Here is a 17,767-nt window from a genome sequence, read left to right on the forward strand (position 1 = left end):
GGAATTGTGTCTGACGGTGGTATTTGTCCTTTCAAGATTCGTCGTCTCTCCGATCGTCCGTCGACCTCATTGAGAGTCGAATCCGTGTCCATGCTGCCATTCCAAGTAAAATGCACTTTTAGCGAGAAAAACTTTGTAAAAATGAAATTTCTTGTTTTATCAAACTACTTTTCATGGAAACGTTGACTCGATTGCTCATCAAATTGAACACATCGTACACTTTGAGAGAGAAAGTAAATTTACTCATGGATCCCTCGAAGATCGTGAAACTGCGATATTTGAGATTTATCATGAAAGATGTACAAAGTGCATCGTTGAGATCTTTTTTTTTTTTTGTACGCAGTCAGGGCTCATGGAAGACCTAGTATGGATCGGGACACAACAGGACAAAAGCAGCAGTAGAGAGAGGGGAGGGGAGAAACCCACAGTAGAGTTGAAGGACTTTTTCTTTGATCTTTTCTACCCCCGCACTTTTCTTTTTTTGAGTTGATCTATTGTACCCCCGTTAATTCACCCCAGATCCACTTTTTTGAAATTCCGACTTCTTTCCTGGAAGTCCTTGCAGTATCCTTGTGTTTTGTACTTCTCCCATTCCCCCCCCCCCCTTCCCGTGCCTCCTCCCCCCAAGCCCCCTCCCTCCCACAGATCTCCCGATGTCCCTGTTCTCTACTGTTGTGCTTGTGTGCTTCCCTCTCTCCCCATATTGTCTCCCGCTCCCTTTATCTTATGTTTTATTTCTCAGTTTGTCTTTTTGTGATTAATGTTAGCTCTTACACGAGCCTCGATCTCATATACAACAAAAAAAAAAAAAATGGGTGTGGGTGGAATGTGGGGCTGGGGTGGACAAGATGGATATAGAAGGAAACTCTCAGGAAAAAAAAAACTGGAAATTTGGAAGGATGTGGGCTCGGGGTGGGTGAGGTAGTGGAAGGGGGAGGTTAACGAGGATAGAAAAGATCATGGTTTTGGATTGGGGCCGATCCAAGATGGTGGTGAACAGCTGGATTGAAGACCTGGAGTGGAGAATGAAATTGAAGTGGATGTGAAAGTTGGTTCCACAGGTGGAGAAAAGAGGAATGAATGAGTACAGGCGAGCAGTGAGCCTGGATTTTGGTAGTTTCGACATAAGGAGGTTGATTGTGGACGGCGTGAGCCTTGGAGAACACTGGGGGGGACGAAGAACAGAAAGATTATTACAACTTGATATCTGTTGTGGTTTAAGTAGTCTAGTAGGAAGACTAGGTCCCCCTGCACCCCCCGGAGATTCTAGATTGGAAAAAATGTGTAGAAAATGACTAGCTATGGCCCCAAGCTGAAAAAATGTCCCACATACCATTTTTATGCAAATTACTGCTGCCATTATCAAAAAAACGATTTTTGACCTATCTCAGCCAATATTGCAGATAATTGAAAAATGAAGGTGTCTAGACCCATGTTTTGAAGGGCATAGATCATGATAGAACTATTCATAACATGATTACATGTGTCTATGGTATACTAGTATGCATATTAATGCTGTAATTACAAAATAATCAGTTTTACAAATGATAAGGATACGTTAATACTGCAGATAACTTAACATGGTACATAAGGGGTCTAAACCCAGGTATTTTCAAGGTTAAATGTCAACAAGATGCTCCTGAGTCTTGCATAGGGGCGGGACATTGGCAGTAACATTGGTACCACTCAACTTTTCTTCCCACCATTGACTTTGTATTGCGAGAGATTTTCACTTGCTTATTTAAAGGTTTCTCACCCAGCCCACGTAAAATCTACCAACTCCTGCTGTTAACTCCCAAACATATTTTTTTATGTTATCCAATCACAGTGCAGAAATGACAGACTAGAGATCCAAATTAGTGCTGCTATAGCTGCCATTTTACATTTCCATCCATGTAACATGCGCGCTCGCGCGCTCGTATCAATTGGTAATGTCGCGCGCTCGTATCAATTGGTAACGTTGATGTTATTGAATACCTCAGTTGAAAGTTCAGTCTTCCATTCCATCTGTGTGTTGTTCTTGGTATTCATCCTCCAATCTAGCCAGGTAAGATGCTAACTATAATGTTACTCACACTCTTGACTTCAGTTTCTGCATGAAATCATAAACAGGCAGAATAACAGCTGAGCCAGCTAGCACCATGTTAGCTAACGTTAAAGCTAGCCTCATCTATGTACAGTATGTTCCTAATGTCGGTGTAACTTAAACTTTTGTTAATGCCAAACATGAGACATATCTGTTGACTTCTGTATATGAATTGAACCAGAAAGAGGCACGACAGCTGAGCTAGCTACAGTAACTTAGCACAATGTTTCATTGGCCTAGATAGCTAACGTTAGTGTGGAAGAATTTAGATGTTTTAGCTATTAGCACTTTTGATGCCACTAAACATGGTTTAGTCAGCTAAAAAGTACCCTAGTGTAGAACATGACTCAGAACCTCTGTTACCTCACTGAAAACTCAGAGCCTCCTTTCACAGGCACTTTTAACATCATTCGTGATTTCTTATTTGTCATTTAACAGTGATGGTAGACATCGACAGCAAGCATGCCCAAAAGAAAACGGAGTGTAGAACCTGCAGCCCAAAGCTCTCCTCCTACATGCATCCTTCATGTACCATCCATGTCTGATCATGGGGATTTCACGCCCCTCCGTAAAATTAAAGGATCTGCTTCAGAAAAACTGCAACTGCTTCAAAAGATCCGGGATAGACGTCTCAACCAACCGCATGACTCCCCATGTCGTATGCAATCAGTATGTGATCAGATCCCGGCAACTCTTCCTGATGACCTAGAAAGAGTAGGATATCACAGCAAGTGTTATAAGCACTTTGTCCGCCACTTTCATCGTCTGGGAGATGATACAGAACCAGGGCCATCAACCTCATCATGGCATCACTCTCCTCGTAAACCAGGAGGTTCTGCTGAACCCATCTTCCCGCCAGAGTGTATATTTTGTGAGAAAGTTGAGACCAAAGATGCTCATCGCAATACTGAGAGGCCTACAACCTTCCCATCCTTTAAAAACAAAGAAAATGCATGGGAGCAAATCGAAACACGGGCTGAGAAAATGGGTCTCTATCGACTCCATCGAAAGGTGAAAAACAAAGACCTCTTTGCATGTGAGGCCAAACACCATCCGTCATGTTTTAAAGCTTTCCGCACAGCATTCTACAACTATGAGCGTGCGATTCACAGAGCCGAAGCACCAAAGGAGCAGGCTTGCATGTCAGCCGCCCATGAAAAGGCATTCAACTCAGTACTGGAACACATTCAAACCCAGGTCATCCAGCAGAATAAAGTTCTACAGCTTTCTTCCTTGCGCTTGCTCTATGTCGAGGAACTGAAACTGAATGGATATGAGAACTCAAATTATCGGTCAGAGAAACTACTGAAACGCCTACAGAATGACCCAATCAAGGAGCATATCCACTTCACGAAGGTTGATCATGACAAATGTGATGTCATTTCTTTCTGGCTTGTGCACAGCTCAAACATAACAGTTTCCAATGCTCTCGCACGAGCATTCACACTCGGAAGCACAAACAAGAACCAAAATGTTGCCCTCCAACTTCGCCAGGGTATTCTACAGGCTTTCAGAGAGTGTAAAGACCAACCATGGCCACCAACAGCTGAAGACATGGAGCTCAATCCTGAAGACATCCTACCTCCAGACCTTGTCCGCTTTCTCAGCGTGCTAATGACTGGCAAGGAGGGCATCGAGACAGAAAAGGTGAAGCGTCTGGTCTTCTCCATTGGACAAGATCTGTGCCGTGCAGTGTCAGATGGAAAATGGAAGTTACCAAAGCACATTCTCCTCTGTGTGACTGTAAGGCACCTGTTCCGAAGCAAACAGCTCACCACAATACTACACAGGCTTGGACACTCTGAGAGCTACGATTTCGCCTTGGAGTTGGAAACTGCTCTCGCCAAGGTCCTGGATGAAGTCTCAACTTATCGTACACCACAAATTGTGACAGGAGAGGGCAACCTTGTATTCCACTGTGAGTGGGACAACTTGAATAAAACCACTACCAGTGTGCACGGCAGCAACATTGTAAACAGTGCTGGAGGAATCATGGTGCAGGAGGTCAAGCCCGGGTTCGAGAGCAGCAAGGACCGAATGCTACCTACCATCAATAGGTCACAACAGCGTAGCCTGAAGGTCGACACACCAAAAACTCTCCCACCCTTGCACTTTACTCGCGTTGGCCCGAAGTTCCCTGAAGGCTCATCATTCACCTGAAGGCCTCAACGAATGGCAAGGTAAAATTGAAAGCCCTTCGTGAATGGCGATTCAATTTGTAATTTTTCCTGAAAAAAAGGTGATTACCTGTGATGTTTGTCTAGATCTGAAACTGGCAGTGACTGGTGATTGAAATGCGGTGCCTTTTTGTGTTTCAGGTCGAGGTACGTGAACTCCCCACGATCTACAGCAACCAGGAAGAGACTGATACCAGGGTGGTTCTGTACCTCCATCATGCTGCTACCATCGGATACAAGAACGCTGTAGTCAGAACACCGGACACAGACATCCTCCTGATCCTGCTCCACCATGCCCACAACATCAAGCTGACGGTGTACCTGGATACAGGGTCAGGGAAGCATCGCCAACTTGTCAACGTCTCTGAGCTGGCAGAATCCCTGGGAGAGGACTACTGTGCCACTCTCCTGGGGTACTATGTGTTCAGCGGAGAAGACTGCACCAGTGCCTTCAAAGGGAAGGGAAAAGTCGGGCCCTTGAAAAAGCTGGAGAAGAATCCCAGGTTTCACAGGGCATTCGGTGAACTGGGTGACAACTGGGATGCCAACCCTGAGGTGGAGAGGCAGTTAGAAAAATTCACCTGTGTGATGTACGGCCAGAGTCGCGAGTCATCAGTGGACATTGTCCGTGCCAAGCTGCTACGAAAAATGGTGGGAGAGGACAAGACCCTCACATCCAAGTCCAAGGTTGATCTGGCTCGCCTTCCTCCATGCCAGTCTGCCCTGAAGCCGCACATCCAGCGTGTGAACCACCGCGTAGCATTGTACAAAAGAGCCGATCAACCTATCATCGAAAAGCCAAAACCTTATGAGGAGCAAGGATGGATAAGGACTGATGAAGGACTGTTGAAACCAATGTGGTCCAGTGGTCCCATCCTACCAACCTCACTGGTGGATCTTCTGAACACAGGAGAGCACGAAGAGGAGGAGGAAGAGGAAGGAGAAGAAGAGTTTGACTCTGACGATTTCGATGAAAATGATGATGACTGACTCAGTGTAGAATCACTAATGCTAATGATGTTTATCTAAAACAAGCAAGAGAAGAGTGGTCACATTGAGTGCTAGGACTATTTTGACAGTTGTAATATTTAGAAAAATAAAACTTTGTGTTAACGTCTGTGTAGACGGACCTTAATATGAGTCTATTATTTCGTAAAACTGTGATTATTTTGTAAATAAAGCACTAATTAGCATACTAGTATACCATAGACACATGTAATCATGTTATGAATAGTTCTATCATGATCTATGCCCTTCAAAACATGGGTCTAGACACCTTCATTTTTCAATTATCTGCAATATTGGCTGAGATATGTCAAAAATCGTTTTTTTGATAATGGCAGCAGTAATTTGCATAAAAATGGTATGTGGGACATTTTTTCAGCTTGGGGCCATAGCTAGTCATTTTCTACACATTTTTTCCAATCTAGAAACACTGATTAGAAGTATATCTCCGGGGGGTGCAGGGGGACCTAGTCTTCCTACTAGACTAAAGTGAGTTTGCGTTCTGTGCCATTGCGTTAATGCTTCATCACATGATGTCATGAGCTCGTTTCTGTGATTACAGCCGGCTGGTGGGCAGTTCGAACGATTGAAGAGGTGACGGGTACTGTTGCCATGGAGATGAAGGACAGGGCCTTCTTGCATGCCTTAGACAACGGTCTATTCACTCTTGGAGCTCCACACGCAGGTTCTCCGTACCTCTACCGACGATCGCTCGTTATACTTTAGATAGCATTGATCATTAAAGCATGGTGTTGGCTTAGCGGTTCGGGTGCGGCTTGGGATCCGAGGATCGAATCCCGGTCGATCGCTGAATTAACACCAGGGGGGTTGACTCAGCCTGTCAGCCTTCCGAGGTCGGCAAATTGAGTATCAGCTTGCTGGGATGAATGATCCCGGTGTGTACCCCGGTTTAGAATAGGTACACCGTATCCCTGCGCATCGTAAGAGCGTGACCAAGGGTTGGCGTCAGGAAGGGCATCCGGCCATAAAAACATTGCCTCAAACAGGGAACCATGATTGTCATGGGGCCCGCAAGGCTAACCCCCACTCTAGCGGGGAAAAATGGTCTTAAAACGATCATTCATTCATTCATTCATTAAGGCGCATTGATCATTAAGGAGGGTGAGAACTTGTGTATAGTTGGTGTACTATTTTACCCACAGAGTAGTTGGGGGAAAATGCAAAACGATGTTGTCACTGTCTATTAAGATATGCAATTAGCCAGGGAGGGTAAGGAGGCCCAAAGTCCTCGGACTCGATAGTGTAATGGTTAGAGCGTCCACGTCGAGTCTTGGAGGTCAGCGGTTCTTACCCCGTCTGAGTCATACGAGAGACTTAAAAAATGGCACATGCTGCTTCCTTGCCTGACGCTCCCCATTTATAAGCATAGAGCACAGATCAGATGACCATAGGTTAGTAATAATAGCGCAGGCTTTGATGGGCCTAATGGCCTCCATCAAAGTTCCTTGTAAGGAAACTCATGTTATAAAATACTAGGAAGAGCACGCGTCTTCAGTGACGGGAAAAGTTTAAGTTAATCTATCAATTTAAATTATTTCATGGACTTTGAAAAGGTTAATTGCGTTGCACTCATGGTTTCACTTAGAGCCAAAGCTCCTAGCTACATATACCACCCACTGCAAAACACGTCACAAATTGGCATCAACATTATTCCTGCCTGTGCTTCGATCGTTCCAAAAGTGAATATTGAACTTTTGAAATGCAGCACTGGAAGCGGCCGCCGTAAACGGGAGATAGCCAAACGCACAGACAGACACCATGGTTTGCAATATACAAGTGATTACTTCCCTTCCAAGGAACTTCAACACAGAAAGAGACCACTCGGGCCATCAAGCCTGCACAATGGCTGCCATCCAATGACAGTTTTTACGGTGTAGTCTGTACAGCAATGCCGTCTGGAACAGCGTTTGTCTGTTCGTCCAGTTTATGTATGTATGTATGTCCCTTCCGCTGGCATTTTGTGGGTTTATTCCCTTTAAAATTCGTTTTCGCTGCAACTGTTGGTTTGGTTGACATGAAATTTCACCATAGGAGCACCTCTTCCTGTATAATTTTTTAAATGATAATTATAACGTCATGGGTCACATGAGACGGGCACCATCTTGGAAAAACCGAAAACTTTGCAACTCTATATCTCCAAAACTGCTCCATGGAAAAAAATTGAAAGGTGGCTCACTGTAAAGTATTCCCCATGGGGAATAACATGTTAATGATGATGCCAAAGGTGCCTTCATTATGACATCATAAATCGACAAGTAGAACGCTTGATCCAATTGGTATGAAATTTCTTGAGCGTGATCTTGAGCATGATAATGCCATAAATTGGTTGAGAAAAAAAAATTCCTTTAATTGTCCTGTTCCTAGGGATTAAAATCCTCCAAGGAAACAGATAGCCGAACAAGCTTAACACTCCGAGGTGTTCAGTCAAAAATGACAGTGTTCTTTACACGCGAGGGAACGGAGGGAGGGAGAGAGGCCGGAAAGAGGGATGGAGACCAGGCGGAGGTATGCTCTCTACTGTGTGCCGTGCTAGTTACCCTCGCCCATAGGAGAGGGTATTGCATTTGAGTCCGTTTGCTACTTGCCGGAAAAGATTCCGGCAAGTATGTTGATCAGTTGGTCTGTCTGTCTGTCCGTCTGTTTGTGCGCAGCACTGCGTCTACATCGTTGCACATAGAATCGCCAAACTTTACACACATATTTGTCTTGCCCTGGAAAAGACTATGCCCAATTTTTAACTCTCTCTGCCCAAGGCCTCCATTATGACGTCATAATTTGATAATTCGACAAGTACAAAACTTCATCCAATCAAGATGCAATTTCTTGAGCGCCATGACGGCATAAACTGGTGGAGGAAAAAAATAAATAATGATGACGTCATCGGTCACGTGGTTCGGCCGCCATCTTGGAAAAACCGAAAAACTTTGCACCTCAATATCTCCGAAAGCGCTGAACAGAAAAAATGAGACATGGCTCATTGTAAAGAACTCTCCATGGGGAATAAAATATGTTAATGATGTCATAGGTGCCTCCATTATGATGTCATAATTCGACAAGTACAAAACTTCATCCAATCAAGATGCAATTTCTTGAGCGCCATGACGGCATAAACTGGTGGAGGAAAAAAATAAATAATGATGACGTCATCGGTCACGTGGTTCGGCCGCCATCTTGGAAAAACCGAAAAACTTTGCACCTCAATATCTCCGAAAGTGCTGAACAGAAAAAATTGAGACATGGCTCATTGTAAAGAACTCTCCATGGGGAATAAAATATGTTAATGATGATGTCATAGGTGCCTCCATTATGATGTCATAATTCGACAAGTACAAAACTTCATCCGATCAAGATGAAATTTCTTGAGCATCAAGGAATAAATTAGCTTAGAAAATAAATAATGATGACGTCATCGGTCACGTGGTTCGGCCGCCATATTTGTCCAAAATGGCCGATAAAAAAGGACATTCCGGCAAGTCCTCGGTCTCTGACCGATTTTTCATTTGTTTGTTTGCTTGTCTGTTTGTCTACACAGAATAAATATGATTTTCTCTGCAACCGTTGGTCCGATCGACAGGAAATTTTCACCATAGGGGCAACTCCATCTGTAGAACGTTTTAATGATAATTATGACGTCATAGGCCACGTGGTTTGGCCACCATCTTGGAAAAACCGAAAAACTTTGCACCTCTATATCTCCGAAAGCACTAAATAGAAACGAGTACAAAAAGTTTTAATTAAAACAAAAGCCGCGTCGATGTTACACAATGCCTAGATGCAGCTGTGCCTATAACGTCGATGTTATAGGCACAGGACATTCCTATTGATTCGATTACTTGATGTTATTTTTGTGCAAAGTGAAAATATATCTCGGCAATTTCCCGTGTGTGGCGACGAATTTTAAATATATCTCGGCATTTTCCTGTCTGTTATTTCAGGCGGTGTATGACTGACCATGCCGTGATTGTAAAAAAATATATCTTGGCAATTTCTCGTGTGTAGCGACACGTGAACGAAGCTATGCTCCTCTCTCCACATTATTGTGACGACGTATAAGTTAAATATTTGATCATGACGATTGTCATCAAATGGACGAATTTTTAATATATCGGCATTTTCCCATCTGTTATTTCGGGCGGTGTATGACTGACCATGCCGTGATTGTAAAAAAATATATCTCAATGGACTTGAAGTTACAGGCCTTTGAGAATTCATTTCGTTCTATAAAGGGCAACTTTCATCGGATTTTCTTCCCGTTTTTTTTCAACCGAGTCTAAAACTATGTTAGCGACTGTGAAAAATGAAATGATATATCGAATTTGATTTGAAATAAAACTGTGTGAGAGAGGAAGACACCACGGGCCTACAAAACAGGCCTCAAAGCTATGCGAGTTAATAAAATGGTGGATATTTGTTTATATGAAGGCTCTCCCAGAATGGGTGGAGCTATGGTTCCCAGAATGGGTGGAGCTTTGAGGTTTTGTCTTCTCTGCAAGAACAAGAAGAAAAAGAAGAAGAACAAGAACAACAACAGCAGAGGGCACTCTATGAGCAGCGTCTGCGACGCGGCTAAAAATTGAGACATGGCTCATTGTAAAGAACTCTTCATGGGGAAAAAAAATATGTTAATGATGTCATAGGTGCCTCCATTATGATTTCATAATTCGACAAGTACAAAACTTCATCCGATCAAGATGAAATTTATTGAGCGTCCTGTAGGCACAAACTGCTGGAGGAAAAAACATAAACGATGACGTCATCGGTCACGTGGTTCGGCCGCCATCTTGGAAAAACCGAAAAACTTTGCACCTCTATATCTCTGAAAGCGCTGAACAGAAAAAATGAGACATGGCTCATTGTAAAGAACTCTCCATGGGGAATAAAATATGTTAATGATGTCATAGGTGCCTCCATTATGATGTCATAATTCGACAAGTACAAAACGTCATCCGATCAAGATGAAATTTCTTGAGAATAATCTATGAAAAAATTAGTTTAGGAAAACAATAATGACGTCATCGGTCACGTGGTTCGGTCGCCATATTTGTTTTAACACAAAAGCCTGAAAAACCACTGAAAATGCATCCTGGCAAGGGTTTGCAATCTGATTGCTCTTTTTCTTGTTAGTTTCTGTAATTCCCTTGATTTGTACCTAATTGGGATTGTAATTACCCTCGCAGGAGGAGAGGGTATTTGATTTGGGTCTGTTTGTATGTCTGTCTGTTTGTCTGTCTGTTTGTTTGTCTGTTTGTCCGCACAGAATAAATATGATTTTCTCGGCAACTGTTGGTCCGATTTACAGGAAATTTCCACCATAGGTGAACCTCCGCCTGTATAATTTTTTAATGATAATTATGATGTCATAGGTCACGTGGTATGGGTGCCATCTCAGAAAAACCGAAAAACTTTGCACCTCTATATCTCTGAAAGTGCTGCATAGAAAAAAATTGAGAAATGGCTCATTGTAAAGAACTCTCCATGGGGAATAACATATGTTAATGATGATGTCATAGGTGCCTCCATTATGACGTCATAATGCGACAAGTAGAATGCTTGATCCAATTGGTATGAAATTTCTTGAGCGTGATCTCGGAATAAATTGGTTGAGAAAAAAAATCATTCCTTTAATTGTCCTGTTCTTATGGATTAAAATCCTCCAAGGAAACAGATAGCTGAACGAGCTTAACACTCCGTGTGTTTTTTTCACGCGAGGGAACGGAGAATGATGAACTTACCTTCACGGGTCCCACCGGCCATCTTCAAACCTACGATGATTGATTCAACCGACACGGATTTAAAATGTACAAAAATACCGGCTTTATTGAAGAAATGCCGGCGAACAAAATAATGCATGGTAAAATAAGATTACTAAATGGGACATCCTCATACAGACTCGTATACACACAAAGGGGGAAAAAATAACTGGAAAATAAATGTGTTCGGTTGTACTTTGCTTCGAGCGGCTCTTGAACCTCGTCAGGAATCATCCCGGATTGTCACAGGCAATGTGCGGGAAACACAGGCTGCACTGCCCGTGAGCGGGAACTAGGCCTTGCTGTGCAGTCCGCTCCTCTATCCGCTGAGCGCAGAGTCAGCAGGCCGCGCCCGTTCCACTCGCCCCCGCTCATCCCCGTCGATCTCGTTCACCAGCCCCGACGTGACAAGGAAATGAAAATGCGGCCGTGCCTTCAATTGGAACCCAGCGCGAACAGAGCACGCAAATGCGTCCGCCTTCCACCAACACCTCCAGGTCCAGCTCAAGAGGCACCGTATGTGTGACAGTTCTTTATGAAATCCAGATGCCGAGAGCCTATCTGACCCAAAAGAAAGAGTTCGCTATGGAGGCCAGCCCGGAGAGAGCGATGGAACCAAAAGAGACAAAATGTCGGGAACTCTCTCCCCCCACAAACGTAACAATATGTTAATGATGATGCCATTGGTGCCTTCATTATGACATCATAAATTGACAAGTAGAACGCTTGATCCAATTAGTATGAAATTTCTTGAGCATGATCTCGGGATAAATTGGTTGAGAAAAAAAAATGGTGACGTCATTGGTCACATGGTTCGGCAGCCATATTTTTTTGGCGTAGCCAGTAGGGCAATGCCGTCGAGAACAGCATTTGTCTGTCCGGTGTATGTATGTATGTTCCTCACAAACATCCACCAATCAGAGCTGAGGATCTGGTCACATGACGGGGACAGAAGCTCCTCCACTCAGCAGATCCAAGCCCGGCTACACCAGTGTTAGACTCTATCGGTCTTGTTTTTGCATGCAGAGTCAACGCTCATGGAAGAGCTAGAACACCGAATGGATCAGGACGCAGCAGGCCAAAAGGAACAGTAGAGAGAAATAAAATTCTCCCCCCTCCCCTCCTCCTCCCTATCACCATCCCTCTCCCCCTTCCCCTCTCTCCTCCTCACGCCTCTCTCTCTCCTTGCTCTCTCTCTCCCGACTCTTTCCGCCCTCTCTCTCCCTCTCTCTCTTTCTCTCTCCTCCCCTCTCTTTCTCCCCCCCCTCTCTTTCTCCCCCCCTCTCTTTCTCCCCCCCTCTCTCCGTCCCCCTTCCCTCCCTCCCCCCTCTCTCTCTCCCCCCTCTGTTTTTCCCCCTCTCTCTCTCTCCCCCCCTCTGTCTCTTCCCCCCTCTCTCTCCCCCCTGTCTCTCTCCCCACCTCTCTCTCTCCCCACCTCTCTCTCTCCCCACCTCTCTCTCTCCCCACCTCTCTCTCTCCCCACCTCTCTCTCTCCCCACCTCTCTCTCTCCCCACCTCTCTCTCTCCCCACCTCTCTCTCTCCCCACCTCTCTCTCTCTCCCCCTCTCTCTCTCTCCTCCCTGTCTCTCTCCCCTCCACTCTCTCTCCCCCCCTCTCTCTCTCTCTCCCACTCTCTCTCTCTCTCCCACTCTCTCTCTCTCTCCCACTCTCTCTCTCTCTCCCACTCTCTCTCTCTCTCCCCCTCCCCTCTCTCTCCCCCCTGTCTCTCTCCCCTCTCTCTCTCTCTCTCTCTCTCCCCCTCTCTCTCTCTCTCCCCCCCTCTCTCTCTCCCCCCCTCTCTCTCCCCCCTTCGCTCTCTCCCCCCATCTCTCTCTCCCCACCTCTCTCTCTCCCCTCCTCTTCCACTGTCTTCTCTCTCCTCTGTTCCCTCTCTCTTCCTGTACTCTCTCCATATTCCACTCTCTCACCTCCATCCCCTCTCCTCCTTCCCCTCTCCCACTCTCCTTGCTCCCCTTTCTGACACTCTTCTCTATCCCCTACTCCTTTATCCCCTCCCTTCCCTCTCTCTTCCTCTACTCTCTCCATATTCCACTCCCTCGCCTCCATCCCCTCTCCTCCTTCCCCTCTCCCACTCTCCTTGCTCCCCTCTACGACTCTCTTCTCTATCCCCTACTCCTTTGTCCCCTCCCTTCCCTCTCCTCCCTTCCCTGTCTCTTCACTCTCTCCTTGCTCCCCTCTTTCCCTTCTCCCCCTCCCCTCTTTACCCCCAGCCACTCTCCTCCCCACCCTCTCTCTAATGTCTGTGCTCTATCCTTTTAAAATGTTGAACGTCAAGCAGGAAAGCAACATGCACCATTTAAAAGTCTTTGATATAACTCATTCATTACTTGGCCAGGGTTTGAATCTTTTCCAAAGCAAAAACGGGAGAAACCCGAACGCACAAATGTATGGACAGATTCAACACTTCACATTATATCGATAAAATGATGTAAAATGGGGAACGTAAGCGAGCTAAAACCGCATTTGGAATCATTGACTGCTCGAAATGCACGATCTGATGTGAGAAATAAATTGATAAAATGCTGCGAGAACACGGGCCGGAACAAATGTAATGATGTCTGTAAACGTAGTTGGTGCAAAATACCAAAGGTGGTGCATGACATCTCACCTGTCTTGATTTACCACTGAAATTGGCGTTGTCTTCCCGATTTTGCATTTCCCTTTGTCACAGATCATGAAGGGCCCTCGCAACCAGAACAGCTCACTGCAGTGAAGCTTTCAGACAGCAGGTGACGTCTTCACCTCCTCACCTCAATATTTTATTCACCTCATCTTACCCCCTCTCTGAATCATTTCCCCTGCCCCACCCCTCGTCTTCAGCCCCATTGACTCCACATTCCAAACCGCTTCCGTATTCTTCACCCCTGGTCTCTCCTATCCTTTAAAGTTTAAACCATCACGTGCATTCTTCTCTCCCTCGTAGGATCGCCCTGAAGTCCGGGTACGGGAAGTTTCTGGGCATACAAGCAGATGGTATCGTGCAGGCAAAGGCCGATGCCATTGGATCAAGAGAGCAGTGGGAGCCCGTGTTCCAAGATGTGAGCCATTCTTATTGTGCTTTAAACATTTCATTTTCGAAAGAACAACTCGTGGGGCAGGACAGGTTGGAAGTTAGCCAACATCACTCCAACACACAAAGGAGGTGCAAAAACGGCCAACATCACTCCAATAAACAAAGGAAGTGCAAAAACTGCCAATGTCACTCCAATACACAAAGGAGGTGCAAGATCAGTCAGCATCACTCCAACACACAAAGGAGGTGCAAGATCAGTCAGCATCACTCCAACACACAAAGGAGGTGCAAGATCAGCCAACATCACTGCAACACACAAAGGAGGTGCAAGATCAGCCAACATCACTGCAACACACAAAGGAGGTGCAAAAACGGCCAACATCACTCCAATAAACAAAGGAAGTGCAAAAACTGCCAATGTCACTCCAATAAACAAAGGAAGTGCAAAAACTGCCAATGTCACTCCAATACACAAAGGAGGTGCAAGATCAGTCAGCATCACTCCAATACACAAAGGAGGTGCAAGATCAGCCAACATCACTGCAACACACAAAGGAGGTGCAAGATCAGCCAACATCACTGCAACACACAAAGGAGGTGCAAGATCAGCCAACATCACTGCAACACACAAAGGAGGTGCAAAAACGGCCAACATCACTCCAATAAACAAAGGAAGTGCAAAAACTGCCAATGTCACTCCAATACACAAAGGAGGTGCAAGATCAGTCAGCATCACTCCAACACACAAAGGAGGTGCAAGATCAGTCAGCATCACTCCAACACACAAACAACAACAACACAACATGCATTTTAAGGCCATTTTCCCTGCTAGAGCGGGTGTTAGCCTTGCAGTCCCCATGACAATCTTCTCCATTTTGCCCTATTTTCTGCATCTCTCCTGGTTAACCCCCTTGCCTGCATTTCTTCTTCCACCATCTTTAGCCAAGTCTTTCTCGGTCGTCCCCGTCCTCTACTTCCTTCTACATTCATTTCCATCACTCTTCTCAACCAGTCACTTTCATCCTTCCTCAACACGTGACCAAACCATCTCAACCTGTTCCTCTTCACAGCATCAATCACAGGATCTATTCCCATCATCTTTCGCAATTCATCATTTGTCTTCCTCTCTCTCAAAGATACTCCGCACATCCGTCGAACCATTCGCATTTCCACCCTTTCCAACCTTCGTTGCTGCTCTACGTTCATGACCCATGTCTCGCTCCCATAAATCATAACACTTCTCACACATGCAGCATACACCTTACCCTTCAGCTTCAACGACACTCCCCTCCTCATCAGCACACCACTCAGTTCCCGAAAGTTCTTCCGTGCACATCTCACTCTTGCAACCGTTGCCGAGTCTGATCCACCTTCTCCATTCAGCATGTCTCCGAGGTAGCAAAATGTTTTCACACCTTCCAGCTTCACGCCGTCTCCAAGATCCAACTCAACATTTCCGCCATCTGCAGCTCCCTCTGTGCACACCTTACATTTGAATGTAGCTGCCACACTGGTTAATGACCCTCTCAGACCACTGCATTTTTGATGAACCCACTCAGCGCACATTGTGCATTGAATGGAGTTCACTCCGACACCCTTCCTGCACACAGCACAGGGCCACTTCCCAGTTCTTTCCACCTCACCACATGCTTTACCACTTGCCATCACCTTCGTCTTTCCGATATTCAGCTTCAGACCTTTTGTCTCCATACATTCCTTCCACTTGTTCATCTTTTCCTTCAGTCCATCCATACTTTCCGCAATCAACACCAGATCATCTGCATACAACAACTCCCACGGTAAACCCTCCTTTACGTTCTGAGCCAGCACCTCCATCACAGCTACAAATAGTAGTGGACTCAGTACCGACCCCTAATGCACTCCCACCTTCACCTCAAACTCACCACTGTTCCGGTCCTTCATCCTTACAGCTGTGCGTGCTCTTTTGTACATTGCCATCACTACTCTGATCAACCATTCCTCCACTCCTAACTTCCTCAATGCCCATGTTTCACGTGGAACCCTATCGAATGCTTTCTCCAGATCAACAAACCTAAGAAACAACTTCTTCCTCTTCTCCATGTACTTCTCCTGCAACTGCCTCGCAATAAAAAGCACGTCTGTCGTTCCTCTTCCTGGCATAATTCCTGGCACTCCAATACACAAAGGAGGTGCAAAAACAGCCAACATCACTCCAATACACAAAGGAGGTGCAAGATCAGTCAACATCACTCCAATACACAAAGGAGGTGCAAGATCAGTCAACATCACTCCAATACACAAAGGAGGTGCAAAAACAGCCATCACTCCAATACACAAAGGAGGTGCAAGATCAGCCAACATCACTCCAATACACAAAGAAGGTGCAAAAACAGCCAACATCACTCCAATACACAAAGGAGGTGCAAGATCAGTCAACATCACTCCAATACACAAAGGAGGTGCAAGATCAGCCAACATCACTCCAATACACAAAGGAGATGCAAAAACAGCCAACATCACTCCAATACACAAAGGAGGTGCAAAAACTGCCAATGTCACTCCAATACACAAAGGAGGTGCAAAAACAGCCAACATCACTCCAATACACAAAGGAGGTGCAAGATCAGTCAACATCACTCCAATACACAAAGGAGGTGCAAGAACAGCCATCATCACTCCAATAAATAAAGGAGGTGCAAAAACCGCCAACATCACTCCAATACACAAAGGAGGTGCAAAAACAGCCAACATCACTCCAATACACAAAGGAGGTGCAAAAATAGATCCTCTTAAGCACACGTCTCTCAGATTACTCCCAAATACAAGCAAACTCATGGAATCAATCATCACAGTTGACTCTCCGCAGGCAGGTTGGTGGTCTTTCTGTCTTCTACCGACTCCTCTCCGGCCTTGCTCCCCCAGCTCTCTCTGGGCTCTGTCCCCCAAATATTCCTGCAGGTCGCACAAGATCTGCCTGCAACCCTCTTATGTTCAAACTGCCAAAATCAAGACGCTCTGCTCACCTTCACTCTTTCATTCCTCTTTTCTCCCGCCTCTGGAACAAACTCCCTCACTCTCTTCAATCCCTCTCCTCCCTCCAGGTCTTTAAAACAGCTGTTCACCACCATCTCTTATCTTCCCCCATCCAAAACCTTGATCTTTTCTATCCAGAAACTCTTGATCTTTAATTCACCCCAGATCCACTTTTTTGAAATACCGACTTCTTTCCTGGAAGTCCTAGCAGTGTCCGTGTGTTTTATACCTCTCCCACCCTCCACCCCCCTCCTTCGCATGCCTCCTCCCTCCCACAGATCTCCCGATGTCCCTGTTCTCTGCTGTTGTACTTGTGTGCTTCCCTCTTTCTCCCCATGTTGTCTCCCGCGCCCTTTATTGTATTTTGTGTGTACGTTTTTTTTTTTTGGGATTAATATTAGCTCTTACATGAGCCTCGATCTTGTATATTAAAAAAACAAACAAACAAAAAAAACATGAAATCCTTATTTTCTCCAACAACCTGAGTTCTCAGACCATCATTTCAGACACAGAACGGACCACTCGTCCCTGGACATGCTGCTTCTGCTCTTCCAACAATTCATGAATTCAATCACTTGGAATATAAACACCAAAATCCAGGCTCACTTCCACTCGAGCGTTCCTATTTTCTCTCACCTGCAGAACCAAGTTCATCAGACTGTTCAATCCCATTCTTCAA

At 45.3% G+C, this 17,767-nt stretch overlaps 1 protein-coding gene across 5 annotated transcripts in view; it reads left to right on the plus strand.

Moving 5' to 3' along the window:
* The window catches only part of FRG1 (FSHD region gene 1), a 33,631-nt gene that overhangs the window by 10,519 nt on the left and 5,345 nt on the right, over positions 1-17,767 (plus strand). For all 5 annotated transcript variants that reach the window (XM_078778590.1, XM_068116488.2, XM_078778588.1 and 2 more), the window contains exons 4-6: positions 5,831-5,953; positions 13,732-13,789; positions 13,984-14,098. In XM_078778590.1, coding sequence (XP_078634716.1) covers positions 5,831-5,953; positions 13,732-13,789; positions 13,984-14,098 — 296 coding nt within the window. The remainder of the gene's footprint in view (positions 1-5,830; positions 5,954-13,731; positions 13,790-13,983; positions 14,099-17,767) is intronic.

Source organism: Myxine glutinosa, chromosome 5 (genome assembly GCF_964187855.1).
Source record: "Myxine glutinosa chromosome 5, kmMyxGlut1.1, whole genome shotgun sequence".
Taxonomy (NCBI): domain Eukaryota; kingdom Metazoa; phylum Chordata; class Myxini; order Myxiniformes; family Myxinidae; genus Myxine; species Myxine glutinosa.